A 20,099-nucleotide genomic window follows, 5' to 3' on the forward strand; every position below is an offset into this window, starting at 1 on the left:
AACCAAGCACTGGGTATTATTCTCCGACTTTGAAAAAACTAAAGCTCAAACGCTCCGATTTGAAAATGTTCCTCTTATGTCGTCATAAGAGGAAAGGTTACATTCCCTTTCTCTGCTGCCCAGAGAATTTAGCCTGCCAATGAGAAAATGGTTTTTCCTGGAGACATCATGGCTTGCAAACGACAAAAACATGGCAGTTAGCCCCGCCTCTCTCCTCCTCATAGTATTTAAATCTACAGACACAGAAATGGCATGTTCTAAGGAAAGCTCATTGTGGGACTGCTCATAGTGGCTGTAATTCCGCACCAAGGCTGAATTTTGGGAAAGAGACTTCAGATACTGTATTAGGGGACCACTAAGGCCTATATAAAAGCATCCAAAAACAGCATGCCATGGGACCTTTAAAAAACAACATCACTCCACAAAACGACAGTACATACACTTCTGCTCACTCTTAGCATAGTACTTCTAGTATCTCAACCATTAGATGGTGCTACAGTCTCACTGGTCATATGAATTGAACAAAAGTGTTTACGCATGATCAAATAAAAACGTTTCTCTACTCTGCCCTTGAAGAGCTTGTAAAGTGTTAATACTTCCTAATGAGGAAAATTACACTGTTTGCTGAAGGAAAATTTATATAATACTAAATAAACTAACATTAAAAATAAGTAGTCTCTTTTTGAGGAAACCTAGTACATTGACTCCATCTAGTGGCATTAGGGCTAGTATGATTTACAGTAATATATGATAGAGCTGATTTAATTCCATTAATAGCTTAACAGACACAACCATGTAGACCATTGGGTTTTATTACACCATAATAGGCAGACAAATATAAAAGCTGTATCAAAAAACAACGAAAAATGTCTGATAAAAGACTTGCTGAGAACTTGGCAGTGGATGTAAGAATCTGTATAGTCAACATTCTCATACAACTCTGGCTTTGTCAAACTCATGGGCGATCTTCAGTGCTGTGCTGTTGAGTCCCACTGACTGCATGTTAGTTATGATTGTCACCACAACACCCTGAGGGAGAGCAGCTCTCTGCCCTTCAGCCATCTCACTTATGGGCTCACTGGGCAGGATGAGCAGCACACTGCTAGCCCCTACAGCACCTCCTGTATGTGACACGTAATGCCTACGTCTCCTGCAAAGGCCATACTTCTGCAGCTTCTCTACCACCAGCCAGCCGTGAGCGTACAGCCCATCTTTATCCCAGCTCGCCTCGGTTTTCTCCACAGGAGCCCACAGGGCCGTGGCTGTTTGGGGCTGCAGGATGCCAGGCAGGAGGCCTGACGTGTCCTTTAGCTGGGCCAACTGGAAGCTGTAGAGCAGTGCATTTCCAAATATGAGCAGGTCGCCCACAGTGGAGAGGAAGCCCCCTCCGGCCCACTTGTAGGAGTTGTCTACGTACGGGCAGTTCACAATACGCCCTTTCTTACTGAAATGATAAAACCTGCAATGACAACACCACAGTCGGTCAATATGTGAAGGTGGATATTTAGCATGAAACAATTTGCTATGCAGCAATTCCAAGTTCGTGATATGTACAGTATCTCACAAAAGTGAGTACACCCCTCACATTTTTTTAAATATATTATTATATCTTTTCCCGTGACAAAATGACACTTTGCTACAATGTAAAGTAGTGAATGTAAAGCTTGTATAGCAGTGTAAATTTGCTGTCCCCTCAAAATAACAACACACAGCCATTAATGTCTAAACCGCTGCCAACAAAAGTGAGTACACCCCTAAGTGAAAATATCCAAATTGGGCCCAAAGTGTGAATATTTTGTGTGGCCACCATTATTGCCACTGGAGTCCTCTTCCACTCCTCCATGACGACATCATGGAGCTTGGCACAGAACATGGCACCTCTTGGCAAAGAACTGTCTGAGGATCTGAAAAAAAAGAATTGTTGCTCTACATTACGATGGCCTAGGTTATAAGAAGATTGCCAAGACCCTGAAACTGAGCTGCAGCACGGTGGCCAAGACAATACAGCGGTTTAACAGGACAGGTTCCACTCAGAACAGGCCTTGCCATGGTTGACCAAAGAAGTTGGTCATGGTCAGCGTCATATCCAGAGGTTGTCTTTGGGAAATAGACGCATGAGTTTGAAGGGGTGGGGGGTCACCCTGTCAGTGCTCAGACCATACGCCACACACTGCATCAAATTGGTCTGCGGGGCTGTTGTCCCAGAAGGAAGCCTTTTCTAAAGATGATGCACAAGAAAGCCCGCAAACTGTTTGCTGAAAACAAGCAGACTAAGGACATGGATTACTGGAACCATGTCCTATGGTCTGATGAGACCAACATAAACTTATTTGGTTCAGATGGTGTCAAGCGTGTGTGGCGGAAACCAGGTCAGAAGTACAAAGACAAGTGTGTCTTGCCTACAGTCAAGCATGGTGGTGGGAGTGTCATGGTCTGGGGCTGCATGAGTGCTGCGGACACTGGGGAGCTACAGTTCATTGAGGGAACCATGAATGCCAACATGTACTGTGACATACTGAAGCAGAGCATGATCCCCTCCCTTCGGAGACTGGGCCGCAGGGCAGTATTTCAACATGATAACCAGGGATGTAGTGGGGGCTAAACACACGTAAACCCCGTTTACGCAGCTCCAGAAATTTGGAAATACCGTTTATCCACCTCTAAATTGCAGAAATTGCGTTTATCCACCTCTAAATAGCGTTTATGCGCGTTTACGCACATCTAAGTTCCCTGCGCCTCGTATTCTGCCGTTGGAATAATCCGAAATAAATTTGGTGTAATTTTAAAACACCTAAGACTAAATTTCATATTGTTTAATATATAAACGCTGTAGTCTGAATCATTTCATCTGCGCTGTATGGTCTGTGACCCTCCAATCAATGCGTTGCGGCAGCTACACCAATCAGGATCCACGAAGTACACACATACACGTTGTGAATTAGTCTACCTGTTCGGAATGGATTAATTAGCCATGGATATCAGGCGATTTTTTAAGAGACCATCGAGTGCTCCCACTCCCACAGATGCCCGCAAAAGGCCTCAAGTACAGAGTAAGATCAATTCACGTTTGTAAATGTTGTTTTGGTCCGCACAACATCGCATTAAGACAGGGACAACGGCTAGCCTACTATTATTAACCTTCTTTTAAATACGATGATGCAGATACAAGCCAACCTTACGGGGGGGGGTGCTTGACGACCCTGTAAATAAATAAATAATCAACCACCACTACACCACTGATGATAACGACCCCAAACACACCTCCAAGATGACCACGGCCATGCTAAAGAAGCTGAGGGTAAAGGTGAAGGACTGGCCAAGCATGTCTCCAGACCTAAACCCTATTGAGCATCTGTGGGGCATCCTCAAACGGAAGGTGGAGGAGCGCAAGGTCCATCCACCAGCTCTGTGATGTCGTCATGGAAGAGCACTCCAGTGGCAACCTGTGAAGCTCTGGTGAACTCCATGCCCAAGAGGGTTAAGGCAGTGCTAGAAAATAATGGTGGCCAGTGGCCACACAAAATATTGACACTTGGGCCCAATTTGGACATTTTCACTTAAGGGTGTACCTTTGTTGACAGCGGTTTAGACATTAATGGCTGTGTGTTGAGTTATTTTGAGGGGACAGCAAATTTACACTGCTATACAAGCTGTACATTCACTACTTTACATTGTAGCAAAGTGTCATTTTGTCACGTGTTGTCACGGGAAGATATAAGAAAATATTTACAAAAATGTGTACTCACTTTTGTGAGATACTGTAGCTCTACATAAAAAATGTGTGGCTGATTACCTTGAGCGATTATAGATGATGGGATCGTTTTCGTCTGGTACTGTGTTGAGCATGCCCAGTTCCCTGAACATCTTCATCATGTGATCCAGGAAGCGCTGGCCTGCAGCCCGCTCCACCACAGCACTGAGGAGGGTGAAGGCGTGGGTCGAGTACAGAAACGTAGTGCCTGAAAGCAACAACAGCATAACTTTAGCACATCAACTTTTCTAGACATTGGTTGTCCATTACATGGAGATAAGACTGCAGTTGTTCTTGGGGCATACCTTACCAGGTTTGAAAACGAGAGGATCATACTTGAATAAATCCAAAGCATGAATAACACTGTCAAAGCTATCTTTCAGGTAGTACTCCTCCTGTTCAAACTCCTTCTTCTTCTTCTGGTTCTGCTTGGTACAGCTGGCCTCTGTCTTAGTTTCCTCTGTGTTCTCTTTTGTGCTTTTCTCTTCTTTGTCTGGTTGCTTTAGAAGTCCTCTTGCCTTTTCCCTGTCCTCTCTCACTTTCTTGATGTCCTTCTCATAGTGCCGTATGCCACTCAGGTGAGAGAGAATCATCCTTGGAGTTATAGTGACCTGGAAAATGAGGAAAATAATGATGCAGACATCGAACAACAACCATAAACTAGGACCAGCAAAAAACTGTTTTAAAGAAGCTTTCCTTATGAAGGGCATACAGCCATTTAAGTTCCTTTAAAACTTACATCTTCTCCCTCAAACTGTTTTTGGGGGAACTCAGGGACGTACTTCTGGACTGGAGCATCCAGGTCGAGCTTTCCCTCTTCGCACAGACGAGCTGCTGCAGCTGTTGTGAGGGGCTTACTGATGCTAGCAATCCGCAGCACTGTCTCTGGACTGCATGGCACTCGGTTCTCCAAGTCAGCATAGCCAAGCCCTGTAACATCCAAACTTTAGCGAGGCATGTTAGGTACTTAATCTATAGCCATATTATCTATAGCCTTACTGAGAAAGAGTTAAGTGCTATGGCTTAACCGTATGCATTAGATATGTCCACAATGAACCTTGGATAAACCATGAACCCCACCTCGACACCTACTTTACCTTCACACCAGACCTGTGTGCCATCGACAGACACACCAACAACTAGTCCTGGTGCCCCAACTTCATCCTGTCAGGCATAGTAAAGAATATATTGTGCTTATTAAAGTTCTGTCTTATGATCTGAGAAGTGTGCTCAGGCTTAAACATGGTGTCTCACACAGGGTGTGGGAAGCAGGCTGTTCTTTGTGTCTATCTCTTCATTTTCAGAAACAACCTTGAAACTGGGTGGAGACGGCACCTGAGCAGGTGGGACGTAGGCAAGAACAACTCCCTGATGCACGAGAGAACAAGCTCAACCCTCTTTTCATCTTTCTGTTTTAATTGCACTGTATAAATATATGCTGGGGAGGGACAGATAGCCAGTTGGACTTCGTGAACCAGCCCAAACTCTGTTGCGGGTAGGGAAACGTAGACAACACCAGAGCTCTGTACTTGTTGATTTCCAACTGCTGCATTAAAAGCTGATATTATCGGACCTCTGCGACTCCAGACCACTCTTTCTAGAACACAGATGTGTCATTGAATACCATCATTACATATTGGAATAGACACAAAGAATATCAGTCCTTCAATAGAGAAAATAAAGTGTGTAAGATTTTAAATTTTAAAAGTTACGGCGATCATTTTGTGACAAAGACACAGCAAAACATGCTCTAAATACCTGCTGGCCTACCTTTATCCGGCTAGCAAGGTCCCGGCTTACTTGAATCGCCGCAAGGTATTTCCCAGACTTCCTACCAATGTCATTATTAATTATATCCTCACACGAGCTTTCATTGAAGTCAATATGACATTTCAAACCCAACGCTAAGACTATCCCTGTACCGATTCCAAAGATCCAAAACCTGGATTTGTAAATGGTGACAGATTGACGTGAAGGTCCAAAAAACTGTCTTCGCTGCCGTACAAAGCTTTGTTTTGACAGCCTTATTTTGCATAGAGCTTGCGGTGTCCACAAAGATGAATAACTGCGTAGGGTCGGTGGAAGACGATATTTACAGTTGGTACAAACGCGTTTTAGTGGCAAATAAAGTAGCCACGACATTGCAACTAATGTCGCGTTTTTCACTACTAACCTGTAAAAGTGAGGAAACGTTTAATATTTATGTGTGTTTTCAGCAAACGATCCTATCCGTTTCCTGCCTCCTGCTCGTCAGACAAAGTTAATCAATAACCGATATTTCTATCTGCTTTTCATTTTAAGAGTCAGTAGGCTACAGCTAGCTACCTGATTGAAATAAAACTGAAAACTCGACATTCGAGTTGAGACACTTAAAAATGTACAACTGTGATACAAAAGTGATTTTTAACACATTCTCTCCCCTTTCTTCGCTCCCTTATAATGTAATGAATAACGTAGGCTGTTATTGGTTACTGTATGCTACTGATATCTGACAGCCTCAACCTCACAACCTCTTGTGACAGAGCTAACCTCCTGCTGGCTGTTTATAGCTCTGAAGGGCATAATTTTTTTACATTTCATTTCGTGCAGATTGGCGTCAGAGCACAGCCAAAACGTTCGTAGTCAACTCTACAGTTCCTATAAACGAATTTTGATCTTTAGGTATCACATTACATTTGCTTTAACAACTTCTGTCTTGTTTCTGGAATATGATGCATTCAGTATACAAACATGGTGACACTAAATTGCTAGCAGTATGCAATGTGGATCATTCAAATAGGACAAAACACAAACTGGATACAGTGATCCAGATTTACTCGTGACTCATTCCCTCCCCCACCTCTGCAAATCTAAGGCTTTGACTGCCAGAAGGAACAGTGTAAATGTAATAAAGCTGGATGAGTATCAATTTGTTATGGTAAAACACACTGAACTGTGGGTAACTTTCTGCTACAGTACCTACTGGACAAGAGTAGCCATTGCCTTTAACCTAGAAAGCTTGAAAACATTGGAACGGGCTAAAACTATATGCATTCAATAAACAGTGAAATATTGCACTTCTTTAAGTTTAGACATATAATAGCATGAAACAAAAATAGGCCACAAGTTATACAATCTCAAACTGTGCGATTTTATTTAAAATCCTTATTTAATATACATTTTATTTCAGATATGATATACACTTACATCTACATTTAATAAAAATAATAAAAACAAGGCACAACCAAACATGACGGAAATCATACTTAAGACAAGATGAAAAAATTTCGAACTATGGTTTCCCCAAAAAGAAAATAGGAATGCATTAGCAAGATAATGTTGGCATACAATTTGTAATGAATTTCAGGCTCAAAAGAAAAATAAATATACTTGGGCATGTAGACAGATCCCTTTCTAGTCAGGGTATCATACTGGCACCAAACAAGACAAATGAAAAAGTTAACAAAATGAGTTTTGGACTCTATTTTAATCATAAATGAATTTCCTACTCTTTTCTTGAAACTACTTGACAACACAGAAGCACCAGTCAATATATGGTTTTAAAAACCTGACATCCCACAATCACAATGAAATAAGTGCAACATTTTTCCACTTTGTCTTAGTTGGAAATGCATGGTGTACGTTTAATCAGGATGGAATGGGTATGCATCAGACAAATTTACCTTCAATCCACCAGACACAGGTCAAAACAACTTTTTTTTTAAACAAATGGCACAATTTCCCCTGATTGCTTGTCACATTTATTTGACTATACTTGAATACAAAATGCTGACATCATTGCAGGTATACATCAGCAAAATAACAAAAGTGTTTCTCATTTAGGGCTTTGTTAAGGAAATGTTGTACCTTCCCTTCAGTCTTGCTCCCATGTTGAGTTTCACTGAAAGCAGTATGGTGCAATTGAAAGAAGCATCTGGATGTTTGGTCTCCACCATTGGCATGGAATGGAAGGGGGTTCATGGCAAGCGAGGTGCAAGTACAAAAAGCCAAAACTGAAGAGGAAACCAAACTTTCACATATTATTCAGTTCCATGAGAGTCTGGTCCAACATCTGGTGCATATCAAGGTTCTCTTCTTTAGCATGTGAGAGTTTCTCTGTTAGTTAGAAAGCACCAACAACAAAAAACAGGATCAGTCAGTCATCAGAACAATGCATGCATGCACAACAACAAGACATTTTTGTTAATTAAATATCAAATATGTCCAAATAAGATATGACAAAAGCCTTCCATTGGCAAACTCTTAGTCATTTATTTATACCTAACCAACTAGAAATGTGTTAAGTTTAGATTGTGAAGAAACAGTGCAGTAGTTTAGCATTCCGTTAGTGCTCGTACAGGTAGTACACAAATGACATGTTCCGCATCATATAGGGATTCACATTTATTGTATGGTATGCAGTAATAATCAATCCTTAATTCTCATGATTGACTGAGTTATGGTGTAATTATTGATACATTTGGGAACTTGACCATCACTTGAACACTGGTACAAGGAAAGCAAATAATGTTGCAAATCTCCATTTATTTCAGAAATGAACATAAAGTCCTTCATACCATCAACTTGAGCATATATGGAGTAATGACTACCTTCGTATTTTGAACTTTTTCCACACAGAAGAGGTTGAAAATATAACACTCTTCTGCCCCTCTTTACACTCCTTCCTACAGCTACCCTATCCAACAATGACAAAAACCTTCTGCTTACTCTATCTGCTGAATTACTCACACAACACATTTCTATGCTGGCCATACAACAATTGGAAGAAAACAGTTTTAAGTGCCCTTAAAACAGTAATGCAGACTAGACTTAAGTGTGTAAAAATGTGATTTTATGAAAACATTTATTTATATGACTAATTAAAATTGTTCTGAAGTTGTGCATGGTTTCTGATTAAGTTTTCAAACTAGTTGTGTTGAATTCAAATAAACATAAATGAAAAACAAAGAAAAGAAAAGACAGAATAAAGGAGATACATCTTACATAGAAGGAAGGAAGTTTATTTTTACACAACGCAGAAAGATTCAAAGGTTCTGTACAAGAGATGGGATACGCAACGTTGACATGAAGGGGAAAACACAGGGAGTAAAGGAAAGCAAGGACAGAGAGGGGGACGGAAATGGAGAAAAGGATGGAGAGTGCAGACAGATGCCGCTCAGACGGCAGGAGGCTTCTTTGATGACGTGTAAACAATTTATCTGTGCAGAAGAGAAGAGGTACAGTGAACCAGAGGGCTACTGGGAGGTTTGTGGACAGCTGCAGGTACAACATCCCACAGTGCTCTGAAGACATGGCACACTGGACAAGCTTCAGTAAACCACAATGCGCTAATGTAATGCACTGTCCAATAGAGACATCGAGAGCAACTATCTCAAAACACACAAGAAAATCTGGACCAAACCTCTGATCACATGAAGATCTTTGAGGAGTCATGAGGAGCAGCACTTGACCCAAAAGCTTCGATCTAAGTGGTGCTGCTCATACATCTCTGACACTTAAGTTGGACTTCTGCATGCCCAATGGGGCATGGGACAAAATCCAAGAAGAAGTCAACTCTCCAGATCAACCATATTTAAAGTTCGACTTAAACTTGGATTATGACTGAGCACAAAGGGACTTCAAGAAGCACACATGGGCCTTTCTTCTGCGGAGAAGTAGACTTTGTTAGTAGTAAACAAGTGAGCATGAGCTACACTTGATAAAGGTACAAAGAAGAAACACTGAAGAACAAATTGGCCCTCAAATTCTTGAAAATCATTGAAATGCTCCACACAATCTACTGCATTTCAACAGACACCTTGCAGTCTTAGTTTATTGGTTGCCAAAATATTAAGATTTAAATTAATATTTTTTTTTCATTTTGTAATCACAAGAACTCACAAAAATGAATCCATTACTTTTTGCTTGCAGTAAAAAGTAATACAAGGGTTATGAAAAGTAAATTTTCAATGTAAAGATAGGAGGTCCTCTATCTCCATGCTGTTTTCTGCTCATATAAAACAAGACTATAGGTTCATACTGTATGGACAGTCATTCTTAACACTGCAGTAAACAGAAAGTACTTCCAACCACATGAACAAGTGTGAGAGGAAACCACTATGAATAGGGGTAAGGACTACTACATACAGTAGGTCTCCTTTTAAGACTATGCTCAGTGAGTATATCAATTAGCTGCGAGTGAACCATATGGTCTTTATGAATAGAAACAGAAGGTGGATCATAGAGACACAGTAGGCAGAGAACAACATAGGAGACAGAGGGGGTGTGATGGCTGGAACGTGGGGAGGAGGGAAGATGCAGGAGGGGGAAAGGCACACTCAGAAGTAGGAGGTGACAAATTACATGGAGGTCATGTCGTTGAGGGCGTGGTCCAGCTCCTCGCTGATGGCCTTGTACTTCAGTTTCTGGGCATACAACTCATCTATTGGGGCCAAGACCAGGTGCATAGGATGGGGTGGGGAGCGGGGGATGGGGTTGGGGGGTGGAGGGGTGAATGTGAAGGGGTGGGGCATCCAGATCCCCAGCATGGCAGGACAGATATGTGGTACAGAAAGAGACACACAGGTGGAAAACAGACAGGGAGGAAACGTTACACCAGAAAGAGGCAAGGCTAGAAATGCACTTAGGCCACCACAGATTCCTCAGTATCAAGGAAATAAGAAGTCATAGCGACAGAAATTAGAGGAAGAATACATTTGAGCAAAGAGAATCGAGGGCACTTCAATCCCTCTGGTTGATGGATTTCTAAAATAACTTTCCCTCTGGCAATGAATGAGACCGACTGACACCTAACCTTAATCTTCATTTGAGAAAACAGACGGTTTATTGGAGAAATGAACATCAAGAAAATCATACCTTCCAAATCATCAATGGTCTTCTCAAGCTTGGCTACAGATCTCTCAGCGAACTCAGCACGGGTCTCAGCCTATGGTAGAGAGAAAACGTTGTAACAGGAAGTCATCAATTCACACATCCTGACATGGCACCTACTGGCCTCTGGCCAGGGTCCTCAAACGAGGCGTTGTGAAACTTGCCTCCTTCAGCTTGTCTGTCAGGACCTTGATCTCCTCCTCGTACTTGTCCTCCTTCTGGGAGTACTGTGGACCAAAAGCAGAGACAGTGTTTAAGAGTATACCCACATATGGGTCTGCTGGCTTTCCTCTGACAGACTGCTAGGACTGTTGTGAAACTGTGGCAACATAGCATAATTTCATACACATTTATTCTGTCTAGCGTCCATTCATGCAATCATAACTGTCTTCTAATAGGCTGGAATGGTTGTCCGTGCTCCCTTCGTTACTGATACACGACAGCTATGGTGCTGTAGGTCTGGACAGCATGCTCTGACCTGGACGGTCACCTACCTTCTCAGCCTGGGCCTCCAGTGACTTCAGGTTGTTGGTCACAGTTTTCAACTCTTCCTCAAGCTCAGAGCATTTGCTGGGGTTTTAGATGTGTGTGTGTGGGGGGGGGAGTGCAGAGGGTAGGAAAATGGGGTCGGACAAAAGGGTAAAAAAATGAAGGATAGAGGGACCAAGAAGAAACGGACATGGTACATGAGGGGTAGACAGCAAGAGAAGGGAGAAGAAACAAAACAAATAAGAACTACAGGATTTTAAAGGAGAGGGAGCCCAAAGCACCCCAACAGAGCAGGACTGTGACAAGTACAAAGGTGACGTCTAAAAAGACTTCATTTGCAAATGAATGCTAGTGAGCATGCAGATTTGATCATGTTTCAAATGTACTTTTTGGTTGGAGATGTCATTCATGCAACTTCCTGCTAGGTTAGAGATGCAAGTGTCTAGGATAGCCCAGGCGTGAGAGCAACAACAACAACAAAAAATCGTAAAAAAGGTAGACAAGCAGAGCAAGCAAGAAAGAGAAGCTTCATTCACCGAAATGAATGAACATCTCGAAAGGCATGTCTGAGGGTAAACCTAACAGAGTATGTCAGCCTGTAGTACCTTTGCTTCGGAGGCGGTTAGTGATTTAAAGCACTGTTCCAAAACCCTTAGCTCGTCCTCCGCTCTTCGTATCCGTCTGTTAGTGGGCATGGTGAATGACAGGCCATTCAAAACACAAGACATGCACACTGACAGTATGTACATGCAGCAAGAAGAGTGAACAAAACTCAACCTTTGCCTTCAGGCCTTAATGTATTAGAGTTGAGCATGTTTAGTATACAATACAGTCCATGCGGGTTATTAAGTTGTGGTTTGGTGTGGCATGGAACAGACTTACCCTTCTGAGAGCTCAGCACGTTCCTCTGTACGCTCCAGGTCACTCTCAATGATGACCAGCTTACGGGCAACCTTTAGGTACAGCAGACAACAGGTGTTACTACCACACACACACTCATGTGTGCACACATACAGTACATATGCAAACACAAGCTTTATGGAATGGGGTAGGTCAAAGAGAAGAACAAGGACATGTTTGCACATCCATTTTACAGCATAGACTGAGTCACTGTGTGGCAGTGCCGGTAGGGACTAGCATGTTTGGCTATGCTGGTCGTGGGGGGGCTTCACTGTAGAGACAAGTGTCTGGCCACCTGCCAACAACTGTGAGACTCGCCTCCTCGTATTTGCGGTCGGCCTCCTCAGCGATGTGCTTGGCCTCCTTCAGCTGGATCTCCTGCAGCTCCATCTTCTCCTCGTCCTTCATGGCCCTGTTCTCAATAACCTTCATGCCTCTGTGTGAGTGTGTGGGGGGGAAACAAACAAGTCAGAAGACATCAGGAGTCCCAAACTAAGATCCCAATACAGGTCACCAGTCAAAGAGATAACAGCCTGGGTAAGCTTCCATCAGCCTAGGACACATGGCTTTGTTGTGGCATTGAGGAATGAGACTGCAATAGCAGTGACAGCCTATGCCTTTATTATTAATATTTCACATTGATCCGTTATATGTATATTTTATTTGAGCTGCTGTGACATGATAGATAAAGTTCATCTACACAGTGTCTATTCTAACCAAAACTACTGTGCTACCCGAGATCTGGGCCATACAGAAGGCTGTTGATACACCAAACAAAGTACTGAAAACAGGCACATGGCCTGTTTATTTAAAGATCTCCTTGTCTGTGCAGGCACAGCTTGTGTCGGGTCAGAAACTGTCGGTGAGGCCCCTAGTCTGAAAGCTGTCCCCCCCCCACACAAGTGCCACAAGCCACAAGTGCCCACCTCTCGCTCTCGTCAGCAGCCTTCTCAGCCTCCTCCAGCTTGGTCAGAGCAGTAGCCAGACGCTCCTGTGCACGATCCAACTCCTCCTCAACCAGCTGGATGCGTCTGTTAAGGGAAGCGACATCGCTCTCAGCCTAGGGACAGCAGAACACAGGAACCAAGTCAGAGGAGCTGGAAGGAAACACTGAGACGGAGATACGTACGTATTCTACATATGCGTTTCATGAAGCAATAGACACATTACAAATAAATATATGCTGTAATGTAGACACACAATACATCGTTAAGAACGCCAGTAATTTGTCTCTGTGCCGTGTTTCGTTTAGGCGAGTAGGTGCCCTGTTTAAAAGAATATATTTGCTAGTACTGTACAATTGTTAGGAGGTAAAGCATGGTATTCCTAGGGGATCCTTCTGTCTGAGAGCACACCCTCCCTCCCTCCCTCCCTCAAAAACACACACGGTGTGAAATGGCATTGCCCCAGGCTAACAAGATTAACAAGGGGCAAAATACCTGGCCTTGTCACTAGGCCCCTGAGAGAACATTTACAAGGAGCTGGCTGTAATGAACGGCCTGAGACAATTACATGGTCAAAGGCCACACACACAATCGGGGTGATTAGGTAATGAAATAAACCTTTATATATTTAAGATTTAAAACAAGGCAGTCATCTATTTACTGTTGATATTAAAGGGTATAGTATTTCACAAGGTTTATGATTATGCTTAACAGTTACCTTGCTTCCCTGGTAACCCACTGTTTACACGTTTAGTACAAGAACACTTTCAAGTATGAGCAGGTCAAAGTGCATTCGACTTGAATGACGATAGAGGAAGTAAGCTAGCAAGTCACATGGAGATGCATTTATCGGTGGTCCACCCATAATCCCATGTTTGATTAAGAATAAACTACCTACTCTAATAAGGTTTTAAATTGACTGAATCAACGAATGTTCATAAACAAATAGTGAAGCCTAATTATGCACGACGAGGTATTTCCTGTGTCTATGGCTGCTGCCTTGTATCACCAACTGAAATAACTAGGCTGGTCTTCAACTGTTTTTAATATGCAAAAACGCTTTTCCATCTCAAGACAAATTACATTTACAAAGTAAGTGAGTACAAATGTCAAGCACTTGTTGCGCTGCATAACTTGTGGCAACGCACGTTCAATGTGACAACTCTGAACCTAAAACTACTTTAGGCCTAACTAGTTCTAATTATAAAGTTGAGTATTGAGCAGTATTCTGTGTTAATTATGAGGATAACATAATACCAGCATCAATGTCAAATAAATGGTGAGAAAGACGGCTCAGCTCTCTCGTCTGAAACAAGGCTACTGTGGTCTAGCCTACTACTAAACAATCAAATACGCTGAAAGCTCATTATCTCTGTTGAGCATTCACATTAAGCTGGCTAGAAAACAGCACAGCGGGGTGTCATAATTTCCTGTTACCGCAATGTCAGTGTTGAGTCTACCACTTTAAGCTCCACTAATTTAACCTAGGTATGCATGTGTCTCACAAGATAACATGTAACTCAAAAATAACGAATTAGTCTACCTACATTGAGTGAACACAACCAATCTATTTTTAAAACGCTTACTGATTCTCGGGTTTTCCTTTCCAAGCCCAACTCTCTCTGTAGTCTCTCAGCTCTTTCTTCAGCACTGTCTGCCTGTCCTTGCAAAGATTTAATTTTTCGTCTGACTGCCTCCAGCGACGAAACACCGGCCATTGTACCGCTTAACGAAGACCTCGGTTTTATACTTTAGTTGGAATGGTCATGGGCGCAACTATACCCTGGAATGTGTAGAGAGACTATGTGCGGTGTGCTGGTTCTCTGAGGACGCACCACCAGAAAACAACTTGCAGTGCATGTACCGGAAGGAGCAATGCTTTTATAGGCAAGCCCTGTTGCTTGTAAACGAAATAGCTTCAAAAGAGTGCAACTTTACTTTTATTTACGGTTTTGAGTTTTTATTTGTAAATATAAAAACTTGCTCTATAAAAAAACGTATGGTGCGTTATTTGTAGGGCAAGCCTAGTTATTAAGATGAGGGAGCGCTCCTTGGGCTTTTTCTGCAGATGGACAGCATCCTCTACTGGTCACAATAGGCAGTACACAGGACAGAAATCCTTTTTAGAAAATACAAAGAGAATCGAGCGAGTCGGTTATTTCTAGGTCGATAAGAAATGTATTCAACTAAATATCGTCAGATTAAAAGTTTTTTTGACCAAGTAATTTCCTGAACGGTTATTTAGATTTTACTTTAGGGGGATTGCAAAAGACACATTTAAAACTATTTCAAAATCGGTGGAACATGAAAATGATATATATATATATATATATATATATATATATATATATATATATATATAGGCCTATATATAAAACGAACAAATAGCCAAATCTAAAGTGATTGAAGAATGAGACTGTTTCGCTTTTCTAGACTGGCGTTAGACTCCTTTGTATAGGCTAAATTGTATTCAATGTCTGTGGAATTCTATGTCTAGAAAGTTCAGAAGTTAGTTTCTTTAGATTAATGAAAGTAACAGTTTGGAGTGAATATGTAGGAGCGTGACTTCTGGGTTATATCCAGAAATCGAATTTTGTAGATAAAAGTGGAAAACACAGACAGTTTGAAAAACGGATTCATCCTATTGCAAAAAAAAAACAGGACACAGCCCAAGAACTGAGCTCTTACTTGACCATATAAAGAAGTAGGCTATATTTATCCAGAGGTATACAGTGACTCTTCGCTCTCACACTGCACATTTAGCAAGCTCGGTTTTCACTCATAAATGTCCCCTCATAAGGACTTTTGAATCTCTAATTCTTATTAGCCAACGGCCAAATAAGGGCCCAATAGCCGACATAGCTTAGGCTATACTTGCGTTCTTTACGTTGATTAGTTGTGCACTTGTGTGATCATTTTGTTATTTTTATTGAATATAAAACGACAGTTTAATACCACAATACCATACTAATACCTATATTTACATTGTGATTTCAAATAATGATTGCTCTTTATTGGCCATGTAGGCCCACTGTGTGTGTTCCACCTTGATCATTTTAAAATGTAAGAGAACAGATAAGTCAATCAATTGGGTTCAACTGTCATTTTATATTCACATTAACATCTGTGGCAGTATATTGGAAAAGTGAAGCATAAAAGCGGTGTAGTGCTGGAATAGTGACTTTGTATGCCCTTTTTACTTACGTCGGCGGCTTTCTTCTCAGCCAGTTCAAGTTTCTCCTGGGCATCTTTAAGAGCCTCAGAGTACTTGTCCAATTCATCCTCAGTTCCCTTCAGCTTCTTCTGCAGAGCTACCAAATCATCCTCGAGCTGAGGTGTTTTTTGTGGATAGTTTCACAGAGGTGTGTAGCGGGAAACAGAAGGCGTGAACGCGCACACGGCGCAAGAGCGCAGACAGAGACAGACAGGGAAAGAGAGAGAAAAGTTAGGAAATGTCATGCAATTCACAAAAATACCTTCGTGGCCACCTCTTCAGCACTCAGCAGCTTTTCCTCGGCAGTTTGGAATTCTTCAGCCACTTTATCTCTTTCGTCTTCGGTAATACGCAATTTCTTTTCCAACTCTCTTATGTCATCCTCTAACTACACATGCATATACATTAAGAATTACGTTTATAAACACATCCAAACAGTTAATAAACGGACCTAGGATATATAAGCATTTTTTATATATTAGCATTTTATAAGGATATTCATGAATATGATTATCAAATAATTTCACATTATAACTAAGGCACAGCCTAAAATATTCACACAATTGTACGTCACCAATTAGTCTATCCAACCAGAGGAGATGAAGATTTACAGAATATCCCAAAATTCAAATTTGATTCACTTAAACGTCCTTATTCAAAATTATCCGCATGGGTAATAGATCCATTTTTAGGAGGTGATCCATTTACTCGCTCTTAAAGCGGCAAAGAGAGCCATTGATATTTGCCTTTCCTATGGATCATAGTGATTTTCCATATAAATTGCCGACCTGTTTGCTCCTGTCCTCTGCTGCCTTCTTGTCTCCCTCAGCCTGCTCAGCTCTGTCCAAGGCATTCTCCTTGTCGAGCTTGAGCATCTGCATCTTCTTCTTGATGGCATCCATGGCTGCTTATTGTTTGTTTGGCTGCACCAAAAGTCCCAAAAGAAACCTAGAGGAGAGGCTAAGAGCGTCTGTGCCGAACTGAACGCTAAGCTGGAGTGCAAGCTCTTCCTGACTGTGCCCTGTCAAATATGTACTTTCACGGGGGGGCGACTGAATTCCTTTGGACATCCAATACTTTTTTGGAGAGGGCCTTCCGCATGCCCAATCTTTTTTTATGGATCTGGTCTGCGATTCGCTGCTCTCAGACATTTGACCATTGATATGACTATATATGGGATCTAAGGGGCAAGAGAGCAGCTCCCTTAAGACGGCTTCCTATTTGCAAGTATTAAGGGGAGCTGGATTGACACTTTCCCGAGAAGATGGAGAAGAAAGGAGAGGGAAATGCAAGCAACAGTACCTGATGGAATTCCTCTTACAGCAGCTTATAGCCCTAATACTGTTAAGTATACTATTTGCAATGCAACTTGTTTTCAAACAACATGTTATTAGTGCGCCTCAACATTTGCCCTGTCTTTTACTCTACTCTTACCCTTGTGTTGATCTCCTTTACCATTGCACTAATATGAGCTGGCTTTACATTTCAGGTATAGTATGTCTCATAAAATACATGTTTTATGTACAGTCAATCATTTTAAATATTTCTCCCATCTAGGGTATGCTTATCTATACAACGGGACCTGTGTATTTATAAAGACTTTCTGCATTGGCTTTCACCAGAGACTGTGCTCCAGGGAGGTGTTGAATCAGGCCAGGTCAAGTATACAGTCTAAGAAGTGGTACTCTCGTTGAGAGATTGAAGTCAGCCAGCCCCCCCGAGGCATTGTTAACAATCTCAGTAGTGTGAGATAGGGAAATGTATCCCTGAGAATGTATCCAGTGGCCTCCTGCAAACTCTTTAAGTATCAGCTGGCTGTGAGTGGTCAGCTTCAATGGGACACCCAAGTGTGATGGTATTTCAGCAGTCCACCCTCATCTACAGTAGATCGTAAAGGAGCAACTGTTACGCTTGAAGTGAGAGCACTGAAACCACTGAACAAACGTTGCAAGGCAACTGCAGAGATACTTCCCACTTTAACTCACTAAGATGTTTTGCATCAGGTAAAACCTACATAAGACGTGTTTCTTTTTTAAATGTTTAAAACCTTATGAAACATGTGCTTCAGTTAGAGCCTTAGCCTTGAGTCTTAAGACGACCCCATGTCCTCACAAAGATTCTTAAGAGGGTATATTTAGGATAGCCTCCTTCAAGCACCTGCCTTGGTCTGTAAAGTTGAACCAAAGAAACCATGCCAAGTGTCTGGAGCCAGCTCTGATGAGACAAACCCCTAAAATTAACCATGTCTCCCACACTGTTCAATTGGTTCTAGTTTTGGAACAAATGTGTCAGCCGGGACACATACTCTATGTAATTAAAATACTTTGACTCGTTCATTATGTTAGTAAATGTCTTGCAGAGCTTATTCATGATATCATATTGTTTTCTTGCACAAATAAGACATGGTTATTCTATAGTATGATGAGACCTCTAATTATGTTGTAGATCCCATCTTTAAAATTAAGTTCCTTGACTCCTGCCATTCCAGTCATTCAGGAGAAAGGATATAGTCTCCAGTCATTTCCTGACAGTTGGGTTTGAAAAGTGTAATGTGTCATCAGCTCTGAGTGGCAGGACATTTTGTGATGGCATTACACAGATAAAACTATTTCAGAGTAAACCTAACAATAGCATAAATTATCATTTTTTGCGGGCAACTGATGCTTAACATTCTAATCTTGGAAGACACATATTGAAGGCCGATATAGGTAAATGCCCTTCACTTTACCACTGTATAAATGTGGTTTGTTTTAATTTATCAACACCAGCTTTAAGGCTGGTACCTTAGTGGTACAGCTCTTCTGCACTTTTGCAAATGTTTTCACTGTCTGTACAGCCCGGTAATATAATAAATGTAAATATTGAAATCAGAATTTAGTCACTGTTGTGTTCTCTTTGCAAAAGTCTTTCCTTGCTGCTCTGAAACTGTACTGGTACAACCATGAACACCGCTAACATTTATTTGTAAATAACATTGCACATTGAATCCACCCAATCTGAGTAGATGTCATTTGATTTGTAAATCTGCATATATTAATAATTTGGCAGTGAAGTCTGCATGCTACCGTACAAACTATTCAAATCGAAACATATTTTTAGTTTCTTGCCACGTTTCTTTAAAGATCAACTAATGATATGCATCAGACTGGGATTTGACAGTATTAAAAAACTGAGAAATAGAAAATGTATACAGTACATTATTACTGATAGTAAAGTTCAGATTGTCTGTAAAGCATGTTTGTAACATGATCTGATCCACAGCACCCCTAATTGTCTCTACAGTATTTTCACTGGGAAGCAGTCACAGGAGGTTTGCGGTCGCATGCTGGATTTGCAGTGGCATTCTGGGAATGAAAATAGCTCTATTATGATGTTTTCTTTTCACATATTGAAATAGTATAAACAGCCAAAGGGCCAATGAGTATGGCTTTGATGCAGGTATAGTCACAAAGTATTTCCTTTGTCTAGACATCACAGCACTGTGTCCTACAACAATAGTAAATATTGCATCAAAAAGCTACATTACAGATGTAAATAAATTACCTACTATTTATTTGCTTCTTAAGCAATACATATTGAAGGCTGATATTTAGTTTATTTTGGTTAACTTATTCTTAACTTCTATAGGCTCTATGTAGCCTCAAGAACTACACATTTGCCTTTCCTTGTAACTCAACTTTTAAAACATTCTAAAGAGGTATATAATTATGTGTTTTCTCAAAATAACCCAGGATGAAAATATACGTCTGTATGCCTGAGCTCCTCAAAACTCAAGCTTCAGAGAAATTTGATTGTAATTTAAGGAGTTTTGGGAACACTGAAATGGATACTATTCCTAAACCCTAACAAATATAATTGAATGCTGCGTTTATAGCATTAACTACAAATATCTTGCATATCATTCACTGTCACGTTATGGCATTGCACTTTC

General features: G+C 41.3%; 2 protein-coding genes across 3 annotated transcripts; both read right to left on the bottom strand.

The window, feature by feature from the left end:
- Positions 1–794: 794 nt before the first annotated feature.
- On the bottom strand, positions 795–6,145 carry lactb (lactamase, beta). Of its 2 annotated transcripts, none has more exons than XM_067235532.1 (6): positions 5,510–6,145; positions 4,849–4,915; positions 4,491–4,681; positions 4,062–4,362; positions 3,794–3,959; positions 795–1,459 (listed from the first exon to the last, which is right to left on the bottom strand). In XM_067235532.1, the coding sequence occupies exons 1-6, from the start codon at positions 5,891–5,893 to the stop codon at positions 931–933; spliced, it is 1,638 nt and encodes a 545-aa protein (XP_067091633.1). In that variant the 5' UTR covers positions 5,894–6,145; the 3' UTR covers positions 795–930. The 2 variants fall into 2 exon arrangements, with proteins under 2 accessions (XP_067091633.1, XP_067091634.1); XM_067235533.1 differs by having other exon boundaries at positions 5,522–6,144.
- A 2,590-nt stretch (positions 6,146–8,735) lies between these two features.
- tpm1 (tropomyosin 1 (alpha)) lies at positions 8,736–17,156 on the bottom strand. Its single transcript, XM_067234239.1, has 10 exons — positions 16,957–17,156; positions 16,159–16,284; positions 12,937–13,070; positions 12,329–12,446; positions 11,993–12,063; positions 11,116–11,191; positions 10,786–10,848; positions 10,607–10,676; positions 10,094–10,172; positions 8,736–8,949 (listed from the first exon to the last, which is right to left on the bottom strand). Exons 1-10 carry the CDS (start codon positions 17,068–17,070, stop codon positions 8,946–8,948), a joined length of 855 nt encoding a protein of 284 aa, XP_067090340.1. The 5' UTR covers positions 17,071–17,156; the 3' UTR covers positions 8,736–8,945.
- Positions 17,157–20,099: the final 2,943 nt, after the last annotated feature.

Source organism: Osmerus mordax, chromosome 4, assembly GCF_038355195.1.
Source record: "Osmerus mordax isolate fOsmMor3 chromosome 4, fOsmMor3.pri, whole genome shotgun sequence".
Taxonomy (NCBI): Eukaryota; Metazoa; Chordata; class Actinopteri; order Osmeriformes; family Osmeridae; genus Osmerus; species Osmerus mordax.

Bases quoted from the DNA above. Each gene is read 5' to 3' on its own strand.
- lactb (XM_067235532.1), bottom strand. From the start codon at position 5,893: ATGTCGTGGCTACTTTATTTGCCACTAAAACGCGTTTGTACCAACTGT. The intron at 4,682-4,848 runs GTAAAGTAGGTG...TGGATGTTACAG, and splicing joins CACACAGGTCTGGTGTGAAG to GGCTTGGCTATGCTGACTTG. The intron at 3,960-4,061 runs GTAAGGTATGCC...TGTTGCTTTCAG, and splicing joins TCCTCTCGTTTTCAAACCTG to GCACTACGTTTCTGTACTCG.
- tpm1 (XM_067234239.1), bottom strand. From the start codon at position 17,070: ATGGATGCCATCAAGAAGAAGATGCAGATGCTCAAGCTCGACAAGGAG. The intron at 10,677-10,785 runs GCAAGTTTCACA...TCTCTACCATAG, and splicing joins TGACAGACAAGCTGAAGGAG to GCTGAGACCCGTGCTGAGTT. The intron at 10,173-10,606 runs GTATGATTTTCT...TGGCCCCAATAG, and splicing joins GACCATTGATGATTTGGAAG to ATGAGTTGTATGCCCAGAAA.